The sequence below is a fragment of the Propithecus coquereli genome, unplaced genomic scaffold, assembly GCF_000956105.1.
Source record: "Propithecus coquereli isolate 6110/MARCELLA unplaced genomic scaffold, Pcoq_1.0 Scaffold477, whole genome shotgun sequence".
Taxonomy (NCBI): Eukaryota; Metazoa; Chordata; class Mammalia; order Primates; family Indriidae; genus Propithecus; species Propithecus coquereli.
The window spans coordinates 1373137-1397878 of NW_012150585.1; the positions used below are offsets into that span (position 1 = coordinate 1373137).

General features: G+C 49.8%; 2 protein-coding genes across 3 annotated transcripts; both read left to right on the forward strand.

Annotated features, from left to right (window-relative positions):
• Positions 1 to 172: 172 nt before the first annotated feature.
• On the forward strand, positions 173 to 9892 carry C2CD2L (C2CD2-like). The gene is made up of 14 exons (XM_012655423.1): positions 173 to 921; positions 2905 to 3000; positions 3867 to 3986; positions 4156 to 4266; positions 4362 to 4478; positions 4572 to 4683; positions 4826 to 4934; positions 5614 to 5672; positions 5763 to 5890; positions 5982 to 6156; positions 6870 to 6971; positions 7111 to 7247; positions 7335 to 7620; positions 8828 to 9892. Exons 1-14 carry the CDS (start codon positions 568 to 570, stop codon positions 9037 to 9039), a joined length of 2118 nt encoding a protein of 705 aa, XP_012510877.1. The 5' UTR covers positions 173 to 567; the 3' UTR covers positions 9040 to 9892.
• Positions 9893 to 18142: 8250 nt separating this feature from the next.
• HINFP (histone H4 transcription factor) lies at positions 18143 to 23481 on the forward strand. 2 transcript variants are annotated; one of them, XM_012655438.1, is made up of 9 exons: positions 18143 to 18327; positions 19770 to 19999; positions 20259 to 20370; positions 20554 to 20706; positions 21224 to 21301; positions 21389 to 21509; positions 21594 to 21732; positions 21825 to 21949; positions 22502 to 23481. In XM_012655438.1, exons 1-9 carry the CDS (start codon positions 18147 to 18149, stop codon positions 22920 to 22922), a joined length of 1560 nt encoding a protein of 519 aa, XP_012510892.1. In that variant the 5' UTR covers positions 18143 to 18146; the 3' UTR covers positions 22923 to 23481. The 2 variants fall into 2 exon arrangements, with proteins under 2 accessions (XP_012510892.1, XP_012510894.1); XM_012655440.1 differs by having other exon boundaries at positions 21825 to 21953; positions 22438 to 22560.
• Positions 23482 to 24742: the final 1261 nt, after the last annotated feature.

Genomic DNA, 24742 nt, shown 5'->3' on the forward strand with positions numbered 1-24742 from the left:
TCCAGGATAGGGCGGAGTAGTCAAAGGTCCCGCCTATTTTCAACCGCGGAACCTCCTACGCTCGCTCCTCATCCTCCCGCCCTCCTCTAGCTAAGGAGCTCGGGGCTGGCCGGGCCCCGCCCGGCGCGGGTGTCGCTCCTTTAAGGGCGGGTGGGGGCGGGGCGCCGGCGGTGTTGTCAGTGTCAGCTCTGCGCACGCAGCCCTCTCCGAGCCGGTGCCGGCCTGCGAGCCCCCGCGTCTCTGAAGACCAGTCCCCGCCGGGGTCCGGCGGGGCCCGCGCCGTGGGAGGAGTCGGGCACTGGCCGGCAACTAACTGAGGTCGGACTGCTGACCAAGCGAGGAGGGACCCCGACCACGAAGACAGAGACCCCGGTTGCGACTCTCGAGGACCTCCTCTCCCGGATCTGTGGCACCCGCTAGTCCCCGTCACTCAACCCAGGAGAGCCCCCGAACCCGCGCGCCCAGCCCCGGGGGAGCCCACCCGCGCCCCGCGGCCCGCCCGGGCCATGCTCCCCCGGGGCAGCGGCTGAGCCTGAGCCGGGACCGGGACCGGAACCCGCGCGGAGCATGGATCCTGGCTGGGGGCAGCGGGACGTGGGCTGGGCGGCCCTGCTGATCCTCTTCGCCGCCTCGCTGCTCACGGTGTTCGGCTGGCTGCTGCAGTATGCCCGGGGCTTGTGGCTGGCGCGGGCCCCCCGGGACCAGGGCCTGGGACCCGCCTTAGTCGCGGAGCCCACGGGTTCCCTGCGGGAGCTGGGCGTGTGGCGCTCGCTGCTGCGGCTGCGGGCAACTCGGGCCGGCGCCCCTGAGGAGCCAGGCGTCCGGGGCCTCCTGGCGTCGCTCTTCGCTTTCAAGTCTTTCCGGGAGAACTGGCAGCGGGCTTGGGTGCGAGCGCTGAACGAGCAGGCCTGCAGGGACGGGGTGAGTTGGACAGAGCACCTGGGTGGTCCCTTCAGCCTTTCCTTCCAGGAGAGGGACTACTCATGCTAGGAGGGCCGGATGGGGGTGGGGATCCCCACTGCTTCTCTCCTCCTCCCGGATCAGAGAAAAGGGTGCAGCTGAGGCTGGGGGTTGTAGAAATTCAGTTATGTCCCAAAACCTCTATTTTTGTGGGCAAGATACTCTGGCTCCAAACGCAGGCACAAATTGCTGTTCTCATAGCAACGCTAATCCCTGTGCCTGAGGGCGCTTCCGCCTAGCCTGGGCGCTGCTTGTGTTGGGGCGGGGGAGACAGGTCCACCTGCAGAAGGAATTTGCCTGGCTCTCATGCCACCACAACTGTTTAACATTTCAGACCCCAAATCCCTGGTGTGGCCAGACAGATTCTCAAGGAAGCTGAATTACTCCCCTACCCTCATTAATTTCACTGCTACAGTCAAACACATCCTTCTCCATGCAGTGTCTGTGTGGAGGGGGAAGTGTTCAGGTGGAGAGCAGATTGTCAGTGTCCTTCCCAGTAGATGAGCTTGGAACTGCCCCTTGAGGGTCAGTCACAAATCAGCCCAGCCTACTTCCTCCCATTGCACCATGAGCATCTGGCCTCCCAGGAAGTGGGCAGGAAGCATGGTCATGAGACCGAGGTGGGGTGGGAGATAGAGGTCTCCCTCTTCGGGGCCCCCCCTCCTATCCTGGCCCTGCAGTCTCTCATTGCCCTCATAGTCCATCAGCTCCTTGCTCAGAGGGTTCTCTGTTTCTAGACACTATGAGTTTGGAGGCTTTCCCCTGCTAGTTCCCCAGATGCCTGGAAACAGAAGTGGCCACAAGAAGTTGCTCTGTTTCCTCTGCCCAGCTGGCCAACTGAAGGCCAGATGGTGTCTGTTAGTTTACACCTTGAACCCACTCCTCCATCCAACTCTCCCTGCACCTTGTCCCTGGGTCGAATGCAACTGCCCAGGACAGCTGACTCAGCTGCGTATTGGCCTCCCTTGTAGAAGGTGGGGAGATTGAGGTTCCAAGCATCCATCTTCCCATCTTCTTTGACCTAGCCTTTCAATGAGACAGCCACCAGAGCAGAGAAATTGGCTTCCCCTGGTTTGCCAGTCAAATGAGCCCTGTGGATCTGTTTCCTCTATCTCAAGACCCAAGGAAGAGTTGCCAGCTCAGTCTGTGCCCTCTCCTCAATTCTTCTTCCCATCCCGCTCCCCAGATGGGGCTACAGTAGGTTGTTTCCACTACTGCAGAAGAATTAGGGGGCAGCTCTTTCGAGATCTAAGCTAAGCAGCTTTCTGTTCCCTAATACCATCCTGCTGTCTGCCTTGAAGAATTAGCCAGGCCCCTAGACTCTTGAGCCCTCTGAGCTTGTGTCTCTTCCCAGTCCCCCTGGTAAAGTTCCCCAAGGCCATGCTGAGCTAGTATTCATCTCCAAGCGTATGTAGAGTCATACTCTTGAGCCTCCACATACTATTTATTTGGAAGAAGGCTTAGCCTCATTTCTCCAACTCTTATCTTGCAGTAAATGGCCCTACTGCCTTTGCCTTTAGCTTAGCCCTTTCCCTCTCTGCCAGCTGTTATGTGTAGGTGGCAACCAACACCTTAATTTTTTTTTCTCTGTGTACCTTGCTTTGGGGCTAGGGTGGAGAATGAAGGGGAAGTGGGGAGAAGACGAGGGAGGCTCCTGGTATTCTAGGAGGAACAGAAGGAATTCAGGGTCTTCAGCTCAAGATGATCTAGTTTCTGAGGTGCACTAGTTCCCCAGTTCTTAGTGGCCCCTAGCAGCTGGAAGCCCCTGGAGAGGCAGGGTTTGGGGGAACACCTCCTTTCCTAAAGCCCCAAGCCAAGGAGGGGCCAGTGGCCAGCCTGCAGCTGAGGTCTCCGCAGTACCGGGGCCCAGCCAACAACTGAGCAGGCCAGCCCTGCTGGGGGCAGCTCCAGAGACCTGATTCTGTGCCCACATTACTCCTTCAGAGCTCCATCCAAATTGCCTTTGAGGAGGTGCCCCAACTTCCACCCAGAGCCAGCATCAGTCGTGTGACCTGCGTAGACCAATCAGAACGCACCATGGTAAGGGTCTGAGGGCATTGCCCTCTTTGGGGCCTGAGCGGGGTGCTGACCCCAAGTGTTCCCTTTAGTCTGGGGTGTTTTTTTTTTTTTTTGGTTCTTTTTTTTGAGACAGAGTCTTGCTCTGTTGCCTGGGCTGGAGTGCAGTGGCATCGTCATAGCTCACAGCAACCTCAAACTCCTGGACTCAAGTGATCCTCCTGCCTCAGCCTCCCAAGTAGCTGAGACTATAGGCATGCCACAATGCATGCCTAATTTTTCTGTTTTTACTAGAGATGAGGTCTTGCTCTTGCTCAGGCTGGTCTCGAACTCCTGAGCTCAAGCAATCCTCCTGCCTTGGCCTTCCAGAGTGCTAGGATTACAGGCATGAGCCACCACACCTGACTTAGTCTGGGGCTTCTTAATTTGGAGTCTGCAAATGCCTTAGGGTTGCGGTCCCCAACCCCGGGGACTGTGGCACAGCACCGGTCCATGGCCTGTTAGGAAACGGGCTATACATCACTACCTGAGCTCTGCAACACCCCCCACTAGACCTCCCCCACCCCAGTCCGTGGAAAAATTGTTTTCCATGAAACTGGTCCCTGGTGCCAAAAAGGTTGGAGACCGCTGCCTTAGGGGTCTAAGGATTAGTTTCATGAGGTCTAGAATCCCACTGAAGTTGTGTGCAAAATGTTGTACGTGTGTATATCTGCATTTTTGGGGGAGAGGAGGCTTTGGCTTTTATCTGATTCTTTTAGGGATTCATGACCTCAAAAAGGGGAAGTCCCAAGGAAAACCAAAGTGGGGAGGGGTCTGCTGAACCATTATAGGGCAAGACAAAGCAGGGTGAGCACCCTTCCTCCACACCTGCCCCTGCCCCCCTTTTTCAGGTGCTGCATTGCCAGCTCTCTGCTGAGGAGGTGCGGTTCCCAGTCTCTGTGACCCAGCAGTCCCCCGCTGCTGTCTCCATGGAGACCTACCACGTCACTCTGACACTGCCACCAACACAGGTGGGGGGGGGGACATGGGAAACCGAGTTGGGCAGGGGGTGGTTCAGTTGGCTCCGCTTTTTCTGTTTGGTTCTTCTCTGGAATGGATTTCAGGAAGGGAGGGTCCTGGGGGTTGAGAGTCGTTGAGGAGTGGGGCAATCCAACCCAGTCGCTTTTTCCCTGTCCGTAGTTGGAAGTCAACCTGGAGGAAATCCCTGGTGAGGGGCTGCTAGTATCCTGGGCCTTCACTGATCGCCCAGATCTCAGCCTGACGGTGCTTCCCAAGCTGCAGGCCAGGGAGGTAAGGAGGCAGGGCTTGCAGAGAAGAGGCAGAGCAGGGAGGGGAGGCAGAGCTAGGAGCTGCACCTCTTTGCTGTCCCCTTCTCCTCTCTGCAGAGAGATGAGGAACAAGTAGAGCTCTCCACGATTGAGGAAATGATCAAAGATGCCATAGTCAGCACCCAGCCAGCCATGATGGTCAACCTTAGGGCTTGCTCTGCCCCAGGAGGCCTGGTGAGTAGCACCCAAAGCAAAAGATTTGCATGCACCTGGTACCCAGGGTACTATGTCAGGATTCTTGCTCTGTTCACATCCTTCTGGTCTTAGGTACCCAATGAGAAGCCACCCATGATGTCCCAGGTCCAGCCAGCCATCCCCAGACCTACCCAGTTATTCCTACGACAGCTTCGAGCATCTCACCTGGGAAACGAGCTGGAAGGTGAGAGCTAGAAGCAGCTGGGGGACAGTCAAGGCTCTGGTTGCAGACATACCCTGCCCCTCTGCCAAAGGTACAGCCTCTCTATTCCTCAGTGGCTTCCTGTCTTTGATCTGAGCATCTTCTAACTTCTGGTTCCTCGCAGGCACCGAGGAACTATGCTGTGTAGCTGAACTTGACAACCCCATGCAACAGAAGTGGACCAAGCCTGCGAGGGCTGGTCCCGAGGTGGAGTGGACAGAGGACCTGGCACTGTAAGGAGTGACGCCACCCTCACCCCTGCTCCATGGGAAGACTGAGGATCAAACCCTTCCAGCATATCCCTGGCATGAATCAGTTGTATTTCCAGTGGCCCTTGGTGTGATCCGTTATTGTATGCCAGGCTCTAGCGTAGGTCTTAGGGATACAGACATGACCAAGATACAACCCCCACCCCCGGGTCAGTCACAGACTTGAGACAGAGACAGATGTACAACTGCTCCAGTTGAGGTTTATATAACATGCCGTGGGAATGCTTAGATGGGGGAGATTAATTCCCTTAGGGGAATAAGGATCAGAGTAGGCTTCGTGGATGAGGTGGCATATAAACCGCATCTTAGAGCAAGAGTAGAGTTTCACCAGAGTGTGAAAGTATTCTCAGCAGAGGGAACAACAAGAGCAATTGAAAAAGGGTTGTTTGAAACCAAGAGACTGGCAAGACAGGTGGAGCAGGGCCAGGGAGAATTTGAATGCCCAGCTGAGGACTGCAGTCTCTGCTCAAGCCCTGTCCCATTCTCATGGGGAGAGAGTATCCGGAGGGCAGGATAATCTGACTGGAGCACTTGTACCATCTTGAGCACTTGTACATCTCTCTGTCTGACCTGTGATTGACTCAAGGATGGGTTCGGTTTACTAATCTTCCCCCTGCCTGCCCCATCTCCTTTTGGCACACAGGGATCTGGGCCCCCAGAGCCGGGAGCTGACCCTGAAAGTACTGAGGAGCAGCGGAGAGAGTGAGTGTGGGGCAGGAGGGGACACCTCTGGGTGGGTGCTGAGCATGGCCTGGTCATGGGCCCAGCTCACAGTGCCACCCCTTTCCCTAGCTGAGCTCCTGGGCCAGGCCACACTGCCTGTGGGCTCCCCCTCCAGACCACTGTCTCGAAGACAGGTGTGCCCACTCACCCCAGGGCCAGGAAAAGCCCTGGGACCAGCAGCCACCATGGCAGTGGAGGTATGATGTGAACCCCTGGGGGGAGGTGGGAGGACACAGGGGATGGGCAGACTCTGAGGCCTTGCCTCTCTGCTCTCTCACCCCTGGGCAGCTGCAGTACGAGGAGGGCTCTCCCCAGAACCTGGGCACGCCCACCCCCTCCACTCCACGCCCCAGCATCACACCCACCAAGAAGATTGAGCTGGACCGGACTATCATGCCCGATGGCACCATTGTCACCACGGTCACCACTGTCCAGTCCCGGCCCCGTATAGATGGCAAATTAGGTAAAGAGGAGGAGCCTAGGACCCCAGCCCTAGCTAGGGGCCCTGGACTGCAGACCCATGGCAGGACAGGGAAAGGGGAAGGAAAGACCTAATTCCAACGCGCCTGTTTTGGGACATTCCATTCCAATCCTCCCACATCTTCCTCCCCATTGCTGTATCTCTCATGCTTTCCCTTACCTCCTGCCACTTCCCCAGCTACTCCTCTCACCCTTCAATCCTGGATCTACCCGCCCTCACATAGGACTCTTGTGCTTTCACCTGCCCAAGTTCCTCTCTGTCTTTTCACAGGTCTCCTTCCTTCCCTGTCTCCTGCCATGACTGGCTAATTGTCCCTCCCTCTACCCTCAAGCCTCTGACACTCTGTGGTGTCCTCCAACAAACCCAGAGGCTTCTGTGTCCTTTCTCCCCCACTCAGTGGCCCTCTATCACACTTCTCCTATCTCTGGGGGCCCCATGGAATTGCCCCTACCTCCAGGGGGCCCCTGTATCCCCTCTGTACGCCCTCCATATTTCCATGACACCTCCCCACACTCCCATTGGCTCCAGTTGTGTCTTTTTGTCCCCATGGCATCTTCTTAATCATCCTTGTGATTAATCACCTCTTAATCATCCTTGCCCTCTGTGTTACCAAAAGTCTGTATCTCGATAAAGATAGGAGGGTGGGGGCCACTCTAAAGCACCTCCCAGCTCACTGACCCTCCCCCACCCACCAGACTCCCCCTCCCGCTCCCCGTCCAAGGTGGAGGTGACCGAGAAGACGACAACTGTGCTGAGCGAGAGCAGTGGCCCCAGCAATACCTCCCACAGCAGCAGCCGTGAGTGGGCAATGGGATGTGTGAGTGTGGGTTGGCCCCAGTGTACCAGAGTCAAAAACCACTGTGGGTCGGGCAGGAGGAGTTCAAATCCAAGAGGGAGCCAGGGAGAAGTCAGGTTGTCCGTCGTCTGTACCCCCAGCAGGGGAAAGCCAGCTTTCCAACGGCCTGGACCCCGTAGCAGAGACAGCAATTCGCCAGCTGACTGAGCCTAGCGGGCGGGGAGCCAAGAAGACACCCACCAAGCGCAGCACTCTCATCATCTCTGGTGTTTCCAAGGTAACGGGGCTCTGGAGAGAGGAGCTGGGATAGGGAGAAAGCCCTAATGGGTCATTCCTGCCCATTAAAACTTGTCCCTCCTGCCAGGTGCCCATTGCTCAGGACGAGTTGGCACTATCCCTGGGCTATGCGGCATCCCTGGAAGCCTCAATGCAGGATGACGCAGGGACCAGAGGAGGTCCCTCTTCACCTCCCTCAGACCCACCAGCTATGTCCCCCGGACCCCTAGATGCCCTCTCCAGTCCTACAAGTGTCCAGGAAGCAGATGAGACAACACGTTCCGACATTTCTGAGAGACCATCCGTCGATGATATTGAGTCGGAAACAGGGTCCACTGGTGCCCTGGAGACACGTAGCCTCAAGGATCACAAAGGTGGGAGATGTTGGCAGGATGCCCCCTCCTCTTTTATGCCCAGTAGCATGACCAGGTCCTACTGGACACTCAGAGACATGGGACCCTCAAGCCAACTTGGCTCCTCTTTCCTCCCCTAAGAGATCTCCAGAGCGCTCAACCTGTGCCAGCCAAGCTAGAGTAGATAGGGGAACTTTGTGCCTTGGTTTCTGGTCTGGAACTGGCAGGTGATAGGAAGGGATGCCAAATCATTTCCCTTTACCTCCATTTTTCTTTCATCCTGAGTCTAAGTGCTGGCCTTCCTTTTCTCTTTTTTTAAGAAAAAAATTTCTTCCTTTTTTTTTTTTTTTTTTTGAGACAGTCACCCGGGCTGGAGTACAGTGGCATCATCATAGCTTACAGCAACCTCAAACTCCCAGGCTCAAGCGGTCCTCCTGCCTCAGCCTCCCCAATAGTTTGGACTATAGATGCATGCCACCATGCCTGGCCCAAGTTCCTTCCCTTTCTTTCTGTATCCTCTCCCCTATGTGTATAAGAAATCTTACCCCAGGCCAACCCTAGGATTGTCCCTCTGGCAGTGACATAGGCTATGGACATAGGCTGACATAGGCTGTGGTAGTTCTTCTAATTTCAAAGGATGAGGGGCTTGCCCTAAAACACCTTCATCCCTCTACCAATGAGTCTATCAGCCACGGTCTATCTATTTATGATTTAAGCTCTCATCACTTCTTGGGATAATGGGATTCCTAAGTCCAAAACCTGCTGGGCAAGTACCTTCCTCATTATACTGGTTCTGAATGTACCTCTTTGAAGTTTCCAGACACACCACTTCCTGCTCACAGCCTGGAATTCAGTAAACAAGTCAATGTCAACCCACCTTTCCCTTCATGATGTATAGGCTTTTGGGGACACCCTCTGCTTAGCCTTTGTCTTTCCATAGGAAAGAGGCCCAATCCCAGTCTGTCCTCACGGAGTAGCCGGCCCCATGACATTCCTTTTCGGGGCAGAGTCAGGAGTGCACACAGAATCCCATGAGTACTACAGGTTTTTCCACCGGAAGGATAAAGCACATATTTATTTCTACTTCCTTTCCTGAGGAAGTCTGGCTTCTGGGCCAAGGGACTGGTTCTGTTCCGCATCTTCTATCCCTCCATTGTCCGTGGTTTCTCTGCCCTCTACCCCACCCCATGTCCCTCTCTCTGCCTCAGCTTCCCCTCTTCCCCTGCAGTGAGTTTCCTGCGCAGTGGCACTAAGCTCATCTTCCGCCGGAAGCCTCGACAGAAGGAAGCTGGTCTGAGCCAATCACACGATGACCTCTCCAACACAACGGCCACCCCCAGTGTCCGAAAGAAGGCCGGCAGCTTTTCTCGCCGCCTTATCAAGCGCTTTTCCTTCAAATCCAAACCCAAGGCCAATGGCAACCCCAGCCCCCAGCTCTGAGGGCCCTCCTTACCTCCTGAGCTAGGAGAGGGCAAGAATGCTCTCAGCCCATTCCCCACATCCCCTTCCATACCCCTTCCTGGATTCCCAGTGCCTGGGCCAGGAAAGCCCTCTGGGTTCCAGGAAGCCCTGTCCACCCTGGGCCATGGGGCCGATTGGAAGGGTACTTGCAACGGGAAGCATGTAAGGTGGGCACCCGTTGCGGAGGACATAGAAGAGGGAGTTGGTGGCTGGGAGTAAGAGGAGGGCTCTGTCCTGGCATGCGTGGCATTCCTCAGCGTTTGCCTCCTGCTGACACTGGCCCCTCAGAGGAGTCCCAGGGTGCTCAGCTCCTCAGCTGATCCTTCCTCCCTTATTTATTCTCTTTTCTATTTATATGTGTGGTCTAGGACCCTCAGTGAACAGATGATAGAGGGCATCTCTCCCAGGTGACCCTTCTTTTCTGTCCCACACCTCCCTCAGGTCTCCACTCAGACCAGCACCAGTGTCTGCCTCTGAGGACATTGCAGCTCATAGAAAGCTGGGCCGGTGCCCAGGATGGGGGGCAGGTACTCCCCACCTCCCTGCCTCCACTTCTGCTCCTCACCCCTCCCTTCCCTTTTATTACCGTTTTTTGTACTTGATGCCTTCTCTGTGAGCAGTGGCTCTGTTGGAAGGAGGGAGCCAGGAGCCTGGTGGGAAGTCTTGCCCAGAGAGATGGCTTTATGGGCTTTATTTAAAGACTGTGTGATGCTGGAGCAAGAGCAAGGCTGCACCTCTGTATGTTGGGAGATGACGATGATGATGTCCATTGCTGTGTGATGGCTTGGAATTTAATTTATTAAATTAAAGTCAAATTGGAGTTTATAAACTGGACAACTGGCTATCCTTTGAAAGGCAAATAGACAGTGAGGTGTGGTATCGATGGTGTGGAGGATGAGACAGGGGCCCAGATAGTGAGGTTGGGTAGATGACACACATAGCGAGTCTCCTAAGAAGTTCCTACAGGGAAGAAAGGACATGTAGAGAGAAGCTGGGAGAGACAGGAGTCTCTGAATGGTTAAGTTGTAGCAAAAAAGTCAGTTGACTAGAACAGGCATCTCCATTCCCCTTTCTGGAACAGGCTGCTCCTTCCAGGATATAAAAGAGTTCAGAGCATGGACTCTGGAACTTAACTGCCTGCTTGGGTTTGAGTCCCGGCTCCACTAATTACCTGTGTGACCTTGGGCAGTTATGTAACCTCTGAGTGCCTCAGTTTTCTCATCTGTAAAATGGAGACTGTGATAATCGTAGCTGTCATTTGGTTGTGGGTGAGAAATAAATGAGTAAAGTGCTTAGAACTCTCCAATATAATCAGTGCTGCATAAATGTTAACTATTGCCTCAGAAGAGACAGGAAGGGGGAAATCTTAAGAGTATTTCATTATAAAAAAGTTTTTTATTCCTAAATGTGAGCAAGTTCCAGGGAGTCACACATACTAGCAAACTGTGTCCGTGGTTCCTGTCCTCTGGGACCTTGCCTACACAGGTTAAGTTGCTGCAGGATGTCAGACAGAGCAAAGGACAAGGAAGCAGGAAAACTGAGTCTGCTACAAACATACTGAGTGACCTTGAAGAGGCCACTTCTCCTCTCTGGAACTCAACTTCCTCATCTCTAAAATAAGGGTGACCTGGATAAAAGGTCACTTCTAGCCTTGACATTTCTATGGCTTACCTACAGCACAGGGGGTTTAGGGCACATGCCTTTGGGTAGATAGCATGTGGAAATTGTTAATATTCCCCATGCTCCTGCCCATCCCAGTTACAGAATATGAGATTTTTTTTTTTTTTTGAGACAGAGTCTCACTCTGTTGCCCAGGCTAGAGTGACGTGGCATCAGCCTAGCTCACAGCAACCTCAAACTCCTGGGCTCAAGCAATCCTCCTGCCTCAGCCTCCTGAGTAGCTGGGACTACAGGCATGCACCACCACACCCAGCTAATTTTTTCTATTTTTAGTAGAGATGGGGTCTCGCTCTTGCTGAGGATGGTCTCAAACTCCCGAGATCAAGTGATCCTCCTACCTCGGCCTCCCAGAGTTCTAGGATTACAGGTGTGAGCCACCACGCCCAGCCTGAGACTTTTTTAAAAAAAAAAAAATTCAATGATTTAAGGGGTACAAGTGTTTTTTTTTTACATGGATGAATTGTATAATGCTGAAGTCAGGGCTTTTAGTGTACCTGTCACCAGAATAGCGTATATTGTACCTGAAAGGTAATTTTTTATCCTCTCCCTCCCCCTTCTTAGTTTCCAGTGTCCCTTATACCACTTTACGACCATATATACCCATTGTGTAGCTCCCACTTATAAGTGAGAACATGTGGTATTTTCTGAAATACTTCACTTAGGATAATAGTCTCCAGTTCCATCACAGTTGCTGCAAAAGACACTTTTTCCTTCCTTTTTATGACTGAGTAGTACTCCATGATATGTATATATGTATGTGTATATATTAATATATGTATACCTCATCTTCTTTATCTACTCATCAGTTGATGGGCATGTAGGTTGATTCTGAATATGAGATATTTAGAAAGAATGGCAGAGTATGGATATTTGGTTAATTTTTGTATAGTGAAATGCTCAACTCTAGGTCATAAAAACTCAAAGAGATTTTTCAAGCTGTTTCTCCTAATCTAAGAAATGCAACTCTTAAGTGTTCACAGAGGAGTAAGTTTTTTTGTTTTTGTTTTTTGGGTTTTTTTGCCAATAGGACAAGACAGCCAAACACACTAAACTTGTAATTTCATAGGAAATACTGTTGATGGGAGGGCAGGTATTAACATTCCCACTGTACCTGGGGGTTGAGTAGATTGTACTGAGCTTCTGGTGCTAAGCTACCCATTAATTCAGTGGAATCACATATTTTATAGTGAAGAGCCTAATCATGTTTCAAAAGTAGGGATTTTTTTTAAATGAAAAAGAAATTCGAAACATAATTTTATCAAGTTTATCCATTTCACACTTTCAGAAGAGATCCACAGCTTTTAATGAGTATGAGTTATGCTTTAAATTTTTTGTGACAGCTTTTAAAGAGCAAATCTCAGGATATTTCTGAATTATCCAGCCAAAATTGTAGCTTGTTTTCAAGAGAAGCAGATTGAGATAGAACTAAACTATGCTAGACAGTGTGACACTGCCTTAAATTTTGGAAACATATGGATTTCAGAGCAATCCTGAAATTTTTGCTCTGTAACCTGTGTTTGAGTTTACACAGCTCTGTGAATGAACTTTTTCTTCACGAAATTGCTAAAATAAAGCCAAGAGTCATTTTCAGTGTTGTAAATCTGAATTAAAATGAGGTTGGCATTTCATGAAGTACTGCTAAAACTATGCACTCTTGAATGACTAGAGTTGGCAAATTACATTTTGTTACTTTTGAATTATTTTTAAAATCCTATTTTAAAATACGGACCAAGGTATAATTCACTATTGTTAAAAACCAAATTCATGCACAAATATGATCTTACTCCTTTTAGTGGCATCTTTAAATTCATTTTACTTATATTGAACATTTAATGTGTTTTCTGATTATACAAATTATATAGCTTTATTTTTAGGTTAGAAAATACAGAAAATTATAATGCAATATCAAACCTAACGAATTTACTAAGGTACATGATTTATTTAACAAATATGTCTTCAACCCGTACTCAGTTTTAGCCACTAGGCTAAGTGATGGGATTATAAAGGTGAAGAACATAGATACAATCTCTGTCCTCCCTCACTGAACTAGTCTAGTGCAGAATGCAGACAGAAATACATTACAATGTGATAGAGCTGTATTGGGAAATACAGGAAAAGGCTATCAAGGAAGACTTTTTAGAAAAAAAAGCACCTACACTGAGACGGTAAGAATGAATAGGAATCAGTCAAATAAATGTGGGAGAAGGAGAAAGGGAAGATTATTCCAGGTGGAGAAAAACAAGTTCAAAGCTTGAGAGGTAAAAGGCAGCTAGGTGTGGTAGAAAAACTGAAAGAAATTTGGGGCTGGAGAGCAAGAAATTAGGTCAAGAATGACTGAAGACACAGTTTAAGTTGGCGGAGAGGGTCCCAATGCTGAAGGGTCTAGAAAGCCTCAGTGTGGTTTTAGGGCTTTGCCCGAAAAGCAACAAATCCTCTGAGTTGTTTAAAGCACGGTGTCACCAAATGTGCTTTTTGTAAAGGTCACTTTGAGCGCTCCGTGGAGGATGCTTCGAAAGGAAACGAGGGCACGCAGTGGGACCCCATTAGACTAGCGTGTAAAGCTCGGCTGGACGTCGTTAACAGACTAGAGTGGGGGCGGTGAAGATAAAGCAAACGGGATGAATTTGAGAGATCCTGTGTTTAAGGAGGCACCTGGCAATGGATTGGATGTTACGGGTGAGAGAAGAATCAGTGATGAGTGCCAGGTTCCTAACCTGAACGAGTGGATGACGGTCGTTCACGGAGCCTGGGAACACGGGAGGCAGAAATTTGGAGAAGAAAAGCTGACACAGGAATACCAATATTTAAGAGATAAGAAAACTAACAGGTTGACGGATAGAGGTAGGACCCCCTTGTTTGGGACGAGCGGGGCTGGCATTTCCCGGCAGCGACCCTCCCACGCCTCTTCCTCCGCGCGGCCCATGCGGCCAGCTAACCATCGCAGTGAACCACGGAAGGGAGACCCCACCGGGCACCCTGCTCCATCCTGCGCATGCCCATTGAGTCTCGCGCGCCGAGTTTGCGCAGCTGGGGGAATTGAGGCCCTTGAACTCCCTGCCCGCGCATCGCCTGGAGCCCCGCGGCGCGGGTCGGATCTACCTTTTCCTGCATCCGGTAGCCCCTCACTCCCGCCTGGGACGCCGAGCCCCATCCACCGTTCCCGCCCCTTCCGTGTTTTGGTGCGCACGGGTTCCGCCAGACGTAGCTGCCATTGGCTGCCAGTCGGAACTCAGGGCGACGGTTGGCTGTCGCTGGCCGTCGCTCAAGCGCGCTGCCCGGAGATGGTTTGAGGTGGGAGGAGAGCTGGAGAGACCGGGAGCCGACGGAAGGTAAGCTGGGGCCGGTGCTCTGCGGAGTAGGCGTCGCGGCTACACTCTGCGGGGGCTGCAGAAGGCCAGGCTCTTTCCGAGCCACCTCGGCGAGGCTTTCTCTTCAGCTCGTACAGGCTGGTCTGCCCTCGCCCGGTCCCTTCACTGCGACTCGAGCCCTCTTGCTTTCTAGTCGAAGGGCTTCGCTGCCGCCGAGACTCGGTCACCGCCACGCATTGGGGGGAAGGAAGGATTCCGGGAAGCCCTCGTGTGAGAAGCCAGTGAGACGTTTTGCCAAACGGGACGATCTCCTTTACTCTCTCTGAATCCTACCCATCCTTAGAGCCTTGGCCTGGGCTTCACCGCATTTCTCTCTGTCCTGATTTCTCCCTCATCGGGAAATTTGTTTTGGCTATTGCCTTCACTGGCCAAAGAGCTTTATCTCTTTGGCCAGATTGTGAGTCTTGAGGAGTTTAGGACCTGAGCCCCTCCTTTTCTTGAATACCATTCAGGGTTCATTCAGCGTATATACCCTCTTAAGTATTTGCCAATTGCTTCTTGTCTTGATTCCTGATTAAAAAAAAAAAAGTGTGAGGAATCCCTTGGACTGTCATTTTGTTGGCCATTTTTGCAGAATTCGTGCTTAGATCGTCTCACCCTCAGAGGCAAGGATACTAATAGCTAACACTTTTTGAGTTCTAGCTAAGCATTTTAATATCCATTATCTAGTTCTCAATTCAATGAGATAGGTATAATCATTCCCATGCGACATGGGAAACAGGCCTGAGTAACTTGCCTGCAGTCACATAGCTAGTAGATGTTGGAGCTTTGTTACCAGATCTGTTGAATCCAACACCCGTTGCTGTGATACGAGTATCCTATTTTACATTTAAGGAAACAGATTGAGAGAAGCTAAGCGATTTGTCCAAAGTAAGGTGGTAAGCTATAGATTTACTTAAACATTGTAAAAGTTAGGTGTGTGCTGGCCCTGCAAATAGTACTGAACAGGACACACGCCAGGCTTTCCTGGAGCTTACAGCTTAACTGGGGGAAATGGACAAAATACTACTTGATAAAACATACACGATGTCTGTGTGGAGGAGGGACTCAGGAGGGGTAAGGTAGGCAGATGTAGGAGGAAGATGGAGCCAAACTCCCTAGCTTTAAATTGTCTGTCTGGATGCAGTGGCTGACACTTGTAATCCCAGCACATTGGGAAGCTGATAAAGCAGGGAGGATTGCTTGAGGCCGGGAGTTTGAGACCGGTTTGGGTAAGAAAGCAAGATCTCATCTGTACAAAAAAAAAAACTTAAAAATTAGCTGGGTGCAGATGGCACTTTCCTGTAGTCCTAGCTACTGGGGAGTCTGAGGCAGGACGTATTGCTTGAGTTCAGGAGTTCGAGGCTACAGTGAGTTGTGATTGCACGACTACACTCCAGCCTGGGCAACAGAGTGAGACCTTGTCTCAATAAATAAATAAATAAGTTGTCTCCATCACTTCCTAGCCTTGTGACCTTGGGTAAATAACCTATCTAGGCCCATTTTCTTCTCTGCAAAATGGGATAATAGTACCTACCCCAATAGGGTTGTTGTATTAACGAGTTTTTATAAATATGAAACACTTAGAACAGTGCTTGGCATATAGTAGGTACTTAATAGACAGGAAACTTGAACCCATGTCTTTTTTTTTTTTTTTTTGAGGCAGAGTCTCACTCTGTTGCCTAGGCTAGAGTGCTATGGCGTCAGCCTAGCTCACAGCAACCTCGAACTCCTGGGCTCAAGGGATCCTCCTACCTCAGCCTCCCAGGTAGCTGGGACTACAGGCACGTGCCACCATGCCCCGCTAATTTTTTCTATTTTTAGTTGTTTGGCCAATTTCTTTCTATTTTTAGTAGAGACGGGATCTCTTGCTCAGGCTGATCTCGAACTCCTGAGCTCAAATGATCCCCCGCCTCGGCCTCCCAGAGTGCTAGCAGGCATGAGCCACCGCGCCTAGCCTGAACCCATGTCTTTTCACAGCTGGTCCAGGGCCCCCTCCGCTATACTAATTGCATCATTTGCATTCCTTGCCTGCATACATCAGAGTCTTATGTCTTTGGCCAAATTATGAATTCTTAGGAGCTTAGGACCTGGGTCTCTCTTTTCTTGAATATCATTCAGGGTTTACTCAATGTCTTCTTTTATAATGTATACCCTCTTAAGTGTTAAGAGGGAAGAGTGATGACCATATAGTTACTCTGTCCCACATCTCAGGGTAGAAACAAGCAGGACATAGGAAGAGAAAATTAAGAAGGCTGCAAGAGGCCGGGTGCGATGGCTCACGCCTATAATCCTTGCACTCTGGGAGGCCGAGGCGGGAGGATCGTTTGAGCTCAGCAGTTCGAGACCGGCCTGAGCAGGAGCGAGACCCTGTCTCTACTAAAAATAGAAAGAAATTGGCCAAACAACTAAAAATAGAAAAAATTAGCCGGACATGGTGGCGCATGCCTGTAGTCCCAGCTACCTGGGAGGCTGAGGCAGGAGGATCGCTTGAGCCCAGGAGTTTGAGGTTGCTGTGAACTAGGCTGATGCCACGGCACTCTAGCCCAGGCAAGAGAGTGAGACTCTGTCTCAAAAAAAAAAAAAAATTGAAGACCTTTAGTTTTGTGTTCATCTTTCTTCACCAAATATCTGTTATGTGCCTAAGCATGCCTAGGACTGTATAGACACCCAAGGTGCAGTATAAACTAGACAGACATGGCTTATGTTCAAATGGAATCTACATTTTAACAGAAGGTGTTAGGGGAGTGGTGGAGTAAACTATTGGGTGGGTTAGGCAGAGGCAGGTTGTATGGCACTTTGAAAGTCTGATAGGGGACTTGTGACATGATGCAGTAAGAAGTAAGGAGCTTCTGGGCTCATCTGCAGACTGTATTGAGTAGAAAGAATATGGACTTTGGAGTCAGTCTAACTTGACCCTGCCATACCACTAGTGTGTGGCCTTGGACAAAACAGTTAACCTCTCAAGCCTCAGGTCCTTATCTTTTTTTTTTTTTTTTGGAGACAGGATCTCACTCTGTCGCCTAGGCATGAATGCACTGCTGCTATCATAGCTCACTGCAGCCTCGGACACCTGGGCTCATGCAGTCCCCCTGCCTCCCAAGTAGCTGGGACTATAGGTGTGTGCCACCACACCCAGCTAATTTATTTATTTATTTTTTGCAGAGATGGAGTCTTACTGTTTTGCCCAGGCTGGTCTCGAATGCCTGGCCTCAATTATCAATCCTCACCCTTCAGCCTCACAAAGTATAGGGATTATAGGCATGAGCCACCACACCCTGCCAGGCAGGTCCTTATGTATAAATGAAGTTAAAAGTAGTGCCTACCTTATAGGGTGGTGTTGGTAATTAAATGACATAATGCAAATAAAATGCTTAATATGGTGCTTGACATAGTGTGAAATTAAAAACGAAAAATTTTGTTATTCCCCATTTGGCAGAATGTTCAGAATTTAAGGGTTAAGTTCTTGGCCAATGTCACACAGCTAGTGGATGATAGACAGTGGAGCCTGGATTTGAACTCTGGTTCCTGTCCCAAGCCATCTCTTTGAACCTGACCATTGTTCTACCCCCCATAGGAATAATTCCTTCTTGGGGGGTCGCTCTGAAGCTTTGTGAGAAAATGTCTGTTAAAGTATTCAGCTCAGTGCGTGGCACACACTCAATAATGTTAGTTGTTTTTTTTTTTTCAGTATGTCATAGTTTATTCTTCTCAAACCTTGAAGTACTGTTTATCCTTTAATAATCCCATTGAGAGAATTTCATGCTGCTTAGAGGGAGTACTTACTTACATATGGATGATACTTTCCTATTTGCATTGTATAGTCTACTTAATAATGTTCGTTTTTGTTCTTCCTTCCCAAGAACACCAGACCCCCTTCCAGGGGTTTGAGAAATTCTCTTCTTCCTTTACTGAAAAAAACATGGGATTTCTCACAAGTTACTGGAAAAACACCTGCTGATTGTAAGCAGGCTGCCTGCCCAGCCATTTGCTCCCAGCAGCACTTGGGTGGAATCCATGCAACTGTGGATTTCTTCCTTTTCCTCTAGAGCGGAGGCCATGCCACCTCCTGGGAAAGTTCCCCGGAAGGAGAACCTGTGGCTACAGTGTGAGTGGGGGTCCTGCTCCTTTGTGTGCTCAGCTATGGAGGAGTTCTGTGAGCACGTCACTCAGCACCTGCAGCAGCACCTTCATGGCTCTGGGGAGGAGGATGAAGAGGAAGAGGATGATGACCCACTTGGTAAGGGAGCAGGACACAGGAAGGGGAGAGAGCTCAAGGGAAGATGGAAAATCAGACTTTTCTTTCCCAAGAGGGAGAAGGCAGCCTGAGACAATGGTAGTTTATTTTCCTAATTGTGCTTTTTTTGTTTGTAAAAACACTTTAAAATCATTTATAGAAAACTCAAGTCAATAAGGATATAAGGAATAAATTAGCTATCCTGCTATTAAGAGGCAATTGCTGACAGTACTTTAGTGAACATTCTTCTTGACATCTCTCTGCATGTGTATGTATATGTTAAATATAGATGAAAAGCTGTCAAGAACTATTTTTTTACTCTGGTAGTATTTCCATTTTCATTTTTCCCTGCAACCACCAGTTAGGAATACATTTTATATTACAACCTTATACACAAAAGTTAAAGAAAAAAATACTCAAAACAATACTTACCTTTATTAAATGCTCTCTGAAATCTTATGTTTTATTCTTTTAGTTAAAAAAAAATGTGGTTTGCTGTCCACTAAATTGATTTTACCACCCACTAATGGGTCACAGCAGTTTGAAAAAAACTACAGAAAATATGGAGGCAGCTCTTCTTCCCCCACCCTAAATTCTGTTTTATGTCTGGTGATTATGCGCTATAGCCGATAGTTTCAGAAGTGTAACATTTCTACAAAAGAGAAATATTTCTACAAAAGAGAAATTGGGGAATGATTATATTTTCTAAAGTATCCACTTTTCAAAGCAAATAAATTTCTACAAAGCATTGAAAATTTGGTGCTTAGAGGTGCTAGAGAGGGAGGAAGTGGATTGGAATAGTTGATGGGGCTTTCTGGAGAAGGCAGATCTTGAGCAGAACATGAGGAGGAGGACTGGTGGCCTCACAAGGAGAAGTGGAAGGTGTCCACGGTTGGGAGGTGGCATCTTCCTCAGGAGCCCGCAGAAACTCTGAGCCAGAGGTCATGTGTGCTAGCCACATCTGCTATCTCTGAGTTTGTGGCACAGGCCTTACACACACCGTAGCCTCTGCCTAGAGCTAGACTACGCTTTTCCCTCTCCTGTTTATAGATAACTTATCCTTCAGGTCTCAACAGCAGGGACCCTTCCCAAGACCACTCCCCACCCTGTCTACATCAAATTACCTCTGTTTAATAGCACCATGGATACCCACCCCCTTCATAACACTTATCACTGGTTGCAGTTTTCTATTTATAAATGCGATTATTTTATTAATATTCTTTCTCTTTGACTGAAAGCTATGCAAGGGAAAGGACTGGGACTCTTTACTTGTTATATCCCCTGTGCCTGGCAGGCAACTGATAGTCATTAAACACTGGTATTTGCCGAATGGTAGTTTGGTCAGAATTCAGCCAGCCTCCTCACTCCCTGCTAAGTGCTACAGGTAGAAGGAGAGCTGAGTCTTGGAAAGTATCAGACTCTCCCTTCTAAACCTCTTTCTGCAGAGGAAGAATTCTCTTGCTTGTGGCAGGAGTGTGGCTTTTGTTCTCTGGAAAGTTCTGCTGACCTCATCCGCCATGTCTACTTCCACTGCTACCACACCAAGCTGAAACAGTGGGGGCTGCAGGCCTTGCAAAGCCAGGCTGACCTCAGCCCCTGCATCCTGGACTTCCAGAGCCGGAACGTCATCCCTGACATCCCCGACCACTTCCTGTGTGTGTGGGAGCACTGTGAGGTCAGCAGGCAGTGTCAGTAATTGGGGTGGAAGGAAGCTGGGATCTTAACTCAAGATGCCTTGACCCTTGCAGTAATGCCTTGTATTTCCAAGATTCCTGCTAGTATCTCTCCTCCATTTCCATATTGCTCCTTTCCTCAATCTTTCCCATCCCTACCAAGTTAATTTGGGAGAGAGCCAAGAAGTCCCATTTGGACATATAGGGGTAAGAGTCCCTCTACCCACCCTCAGTCCTCAACCCAAGTTGCCCCTGGCACAGAGTTCCTTCGACAATCCAGAGTGGTTTTATCGGCATGTGGAAGCGCACAGCCTGTGCTGTGAATACCAAGCAGTCGGCAAGGACAACCATGTGGTGCTGTGTGGCTGGAAAGGTAGGGCTGCTCCTTAACTTCTGGCCTCTAGAAGAAACCCTGGGGTTCCTAAGGGGCTAGTGCAGCCAGGGTTGGGGCCAGTCCTACAAGGCAAGGTTGCATCCTGGCTAGAGACAGACCCGGGGGTACTAGAGCCTATTTTGGGGTTTTGTGGCTGGATCCTGACAGGGCCTTCCTTCCCAGGCTGTACCTGTACCTTCAAGGACCGCTGTAAGCTTCGAGAGCACCTCCGTAGCCATACCCAGGAGAAGGTGGTGGCCTGCCCCACCTGTGGGGGCATGTTTGCCAACAACACCAAGTTCTTGGATCACATCCGTCGCCAGACCTCATTGGATCGTAAGCAGTCAGAGGAGGGGTGGGTGGGTGCAGGCTGCCCTGCTTGGAGTGGGGTTGGGGGCATGTTTCCAGGAGAGGTGGCCACTGAAGAGACCTGCAAGTTGGCCCCCTCTTTTTGGGCTCAGGCACTTCCCACGGTCTCTTTGCCAATTCAGATTCTTAGACATTGTTACTTAGTACTTACTGTGTGCCACATCAGTTATCTCAGGGAATTCTCACAACAGCCCCATGAGGTAGGCTTCTTATCCCCCTTTTTACAGATGAGGAAACTGAGGCTCAGAGAGGTTAAATCTCTTACCTGAGATCACCCAGCTAGTACGTGGTGAAGCCGGGATTCTAACTCAGGTTCTTGACTCCAAGTCCCATGCTCTTTCCACGATACTATGTCCATCCATAGCTCCCTAAGCTCCCTTTTCTCCTTGGGTGGTTCTCTTCTGCCTGGGATGGTCTCCCTCTCTTCTCTGTGCCTCTCCACCACCCCCCACGGCCCTCCTTTCTTCTGCCTGCCCCACCCTAGAGCAGCGCTTCCAGTGCTCTCACTGTTCCAAGAGATTTGCCACGGAGCGGCTCTTGCGGGACCACATGCGCAACCATGGTGAGTGCCCTGCTGTCTGCAGCCTCCCTGCCTGCCCTCCAGGCTTCCATGAGTCCTCAAATCACAGCCTCCTCTCTGCTCCTCTAGTGAATCACTATAAGTGCCCTCTGTGTGACATGACCTGCCCGCTGCCTTCCTCCCTCCGCAACCACATGCGCTTTCGCCACAGCGAAGATCGGCCCTTTAAATGTGACTGTTGTGACTACAGGTAAGGGGAACCAGGGGCCAGAAAACAGAGCTCATCTTCTAGGGTCCCCCATGCCCTCTAACCCGTCCTGACCTCTCCTGGCAGCTGCAAGAATCTGATTGACCTCCAGAAGCACCTGGATACCCACAGCAAGGAGCCAGCCTACAGGTGTGATTTTGAGAACTGCAGCTTCAGTGCCCGATCCCTCTGCTCTATCAAGTCCCATTACCGCAAAGTGCATGAAGTGAGTGGGGCTGGTGGTGGGAAGGGTGAGCAAAAGTGTGGGGGGCCCCGGAGTGAAGAGCTGGCCTCACTTCTCCCTCCCTTCCCCATCAGGGAGACTCAGAGCCAAGGTACAAATGTCATGTGTGTGATAAATGCTTCACACGAGGCAACAACCTCACAGTGCACCTTCGCAAGAAGCACCAGTTCAAGTGGCCCTCAGGGCACCCCCGTTTTCGGTATGTCTCTCACACCTTCCCCCCCATATTAACTTGTATTTTTTTTGTGTATCTTTTCAACAAGTTTTAAAAAGCTTGAATTTGGTGATGCTTTGATGTCCACCGTCTCCATTTAGGCTCAGAGAACTCTGAGAATAGTGGTGGAGCAAAGCTTACTCTGATTTTTGAATCCAAGGCCCAGTGCCAAACCCAATAAATGGTGCCAAAAGTCCTGCAGCCAGAACTAGAACTAGAGTCTAAGGGTCCTGATCCTTAGCTCCATGGACTTCTCATAAATCCTTTGACACTCTTGCCCTCCAACACAGACAATCGATCTTTCTCTCTCTTTGTCTGGGTTGGGTTTCTACATGAAATTTTTCATTTGTGTGATCCTTCCCTCTTGCCTTTTCTTCTATATATTCCAATAAAGATCTTTTTTGTCTTCATCTCCCATCACTTGGAATCCCAGAACTTCTTCCATCCCTCGTGTTTGTCCCTTGCCTTGCCAGTCTCCAGGCTATGTCTGCCTCACCCTCCCTGTGTTTGCTGCCACTTATGCTCCTGCCTCACCAGGTACAAGGAGCATGAAGACGGCTACATGCGGCTGCAGCTGGTTCGCTATGAGAGTGTAGAGCTGACACAGCAACTGCTGCGGCAACCACAAGAGGGATCGGGCCTGGGAGCATCACTGAATGAGAGCAGCCTGCAGGGCATCATTCTAGAAACAGTGCCAGCGGAGCCAGGACCTAAGGAAGAGGTGGAAGAAGAAGAGGGTGGGGGCAGTGAGAGGACAGCCTTTTCAGCCTCTCAGGACAACTCCAGCCCTGTTATCCACATGATGAATCAGACCAGCGCTCAAGGCCAGCAAGAGATTGTCTACTATGTGCTATCTGAAGCCCCAGGAGAGCCCCCTGGACCCCCTGAGTCACCCTCAGGGGGCATCATGGAAAAGCTTCAAGGAATAGCTGAGGAGCCGGAGGTCCAGATGGTGTGAATGCTGTAGAGCGTGACCATTCCTACACCAAGCCCCAGAGTTTGAGCCAGGCAAGTGGCAGTGCCCCTAGTGGGCAGCCTTTGCCAATGGATGCCTTTAAGAATGGTGCTGAGAGCAGTGTGGTCCACTCTGGCCCGGGCTTGCATCATTCTGCAGACTCTAAGGACTTCCCTTTTGTGCCAGACTGTGTTTTGTAGGGAGTCTGAGGGGTTTGGATTCTTTGAGGGGATCTGAATGTGTGTGTTCTTGTTAAGGGGGCTATTATCAGGCTTAACCATAACCCCGAAGACACGCTGGACGGTGATTAAATCCTTAAGTTAACTCACATCCATTCCTGTATTTAGGGGTCCTTAAGCCCAGGCATGATGTATGACTGGTCTCTGCAAGGGCCCTTTCCTTGTCACCAGCCAAGGCATTGAGAAGCAAGTAGCCATTTCCCTCTTAAGGTTTCTCCTATAACTCCAAGGACTTTCATGGTTATCCTCAGGGACGGGATTGGAGGCACTGAGTGTGTGTGTAACAGTTGTTTTTGGTAATAAAAGAGATGTTTGGGCTGTTACTCATTTTTTCTTCCTTGTGTTTGGTGGCAGTTAACTAGGTAACAAGGACATATAGCTACTCAGAAGAGGAGCTGAATAATTAGGCTTGTTCCCCTTTTAGTGACTGGGGTGGTTTGTTTTTGTTTTTAACTGTTCTGTTGTCCCCTCCCCCCTTTGGTGAGACTTCTCTATTTCTTCTCAGAGCATCTGCCACCTCGTGGAGATCCCTGTTTGGCCATGAGTGGGCAGTAGCAGCACTGTAGAATGGACAAGAATGGGGCTCACCAGGAAGATAGAGTAGCTGACCATGGCCACACCCTCAAGTCCTCATTAGTGCCCAGTGCCTTTTGGGTAGGGGTTCTTTACCTTGGGGCTGTGGGACTGGGAAGGAGGCTGGGGGTAGAGGGTGGATTGGGGATGTCCTTCCCAGAGAATATCAGGCATTCAAGGGTCCAGGAACAAAGCTAGAAAATTGTGTGTCTGAATGTGTATTTTCCTGGGGAAAGGATCGATTTTTTATTAGATTCTCAAAAAGGTTGAAGCCCCCCAAAATAAGAACCATTCTTCAGGCCATTTCAGCCTCTTTTTAGCACCCTGTGTCCCCATTCTTACAGTTTCTGCCACTCTGGAGAGGTCAAGGAAATACTCTCTGAAGTCTTGGATGCACAGGAAGCTGCCCCAAAGGACTTCTGGACCTTTTTAAAAAGGACCTGATGAAATTCTTAATACAGAAACAGTGTGTTGCCTATTGTGGAAAGAATAAGGAAAGAAAAATCTCTTCATTAATTCCATCGGCCTTCCTGCTTAAAAGGGATATCAAAAAGAAAAAGAAAAAAAGTAATTCCATCAGCCATTTATGGAGTTCCTACTATAGTCCAGGCACAGATGCTAAGGATACAAAGATAAAACCCAGGACCTGCTGGGGAGGGACTTGCAGTGCAGAGGCAAGGAGAGACTGGGTAAGCTGAGTGATAGAAGCTTATGGGGTACATCTGGAAGGCTCTACATAGGAGTAGACAGTATTAGCTGGCAAGGGATCAGGAAAGGCTTCATCCAGGAAAAGACCTTCCTAACCAAGACCAGATGAAGACTGTAAAGGTTTAACTCTGAAAAGATCATGGCGCCCCATTTTTCATAAATAATTTAGAATGAAAGTATTAAACTATGAAGCACATTTGAGGAAGTTCTACACGATTACTTTGATACTTAAAACATATACTCTACATATTAAGTATCAAAGTCTGTTTCTAATTTTTTTCTTTCATTTTTTGCGAACGCTTT

What these genes read in the sequence shown, in the direction of transcription:
- C2CD2L (XM_012655423.1), top strand. Translation starts at nt 568, where the DNA reads ATGGATCCTGGCTGGGGGCAGCGGGACGTGGGCTGGGCGGCCCTGCTG. An exon ending in CCTGGGAAACGAGCTGGAAG is followed by an intron (nt 4,684 to 4,825) that starts GTGAGAGCTAGA and finishes GGTTCCTCGCAG; the next exon opens with GCACCGAGGAACTATGCTGT. An exon ending in CCGTATAGATGGCAAATTAG is followed by an intron (nt 6,157 to 6,869) that starts GTAAAGAGGAGG and finishes CCCACCCACCAG; the next exon opens with ACTCCCCCTCCCGCTCCCCG.
- HINFP (XM_012655438.1), top strand. Translation starts at nt 18,147, where the DNA reads ATGCCACCTCCTGGGAAAGTTCCCCGGAAGGAGAACCTGTGGCTACAG. An exon ending in AGAGGATGATGACCCACTTG is followed by an intron (nt 18,328 to 19,769) that starts GTAAGGGAGCAG and finishes CTCTTTCTGCAG; the next exon opens with AGGAAGAATTCTCTTGCTTG. An exon ending in TGTGACTGTTGTGACTACAG is followed by an intron (nt 21,510 to 21,593) that starts GTAAGGGGAACC and finishes CTCTCCTGGCAG; the next exon opens with CTGCAAGAATCTGATTGACC.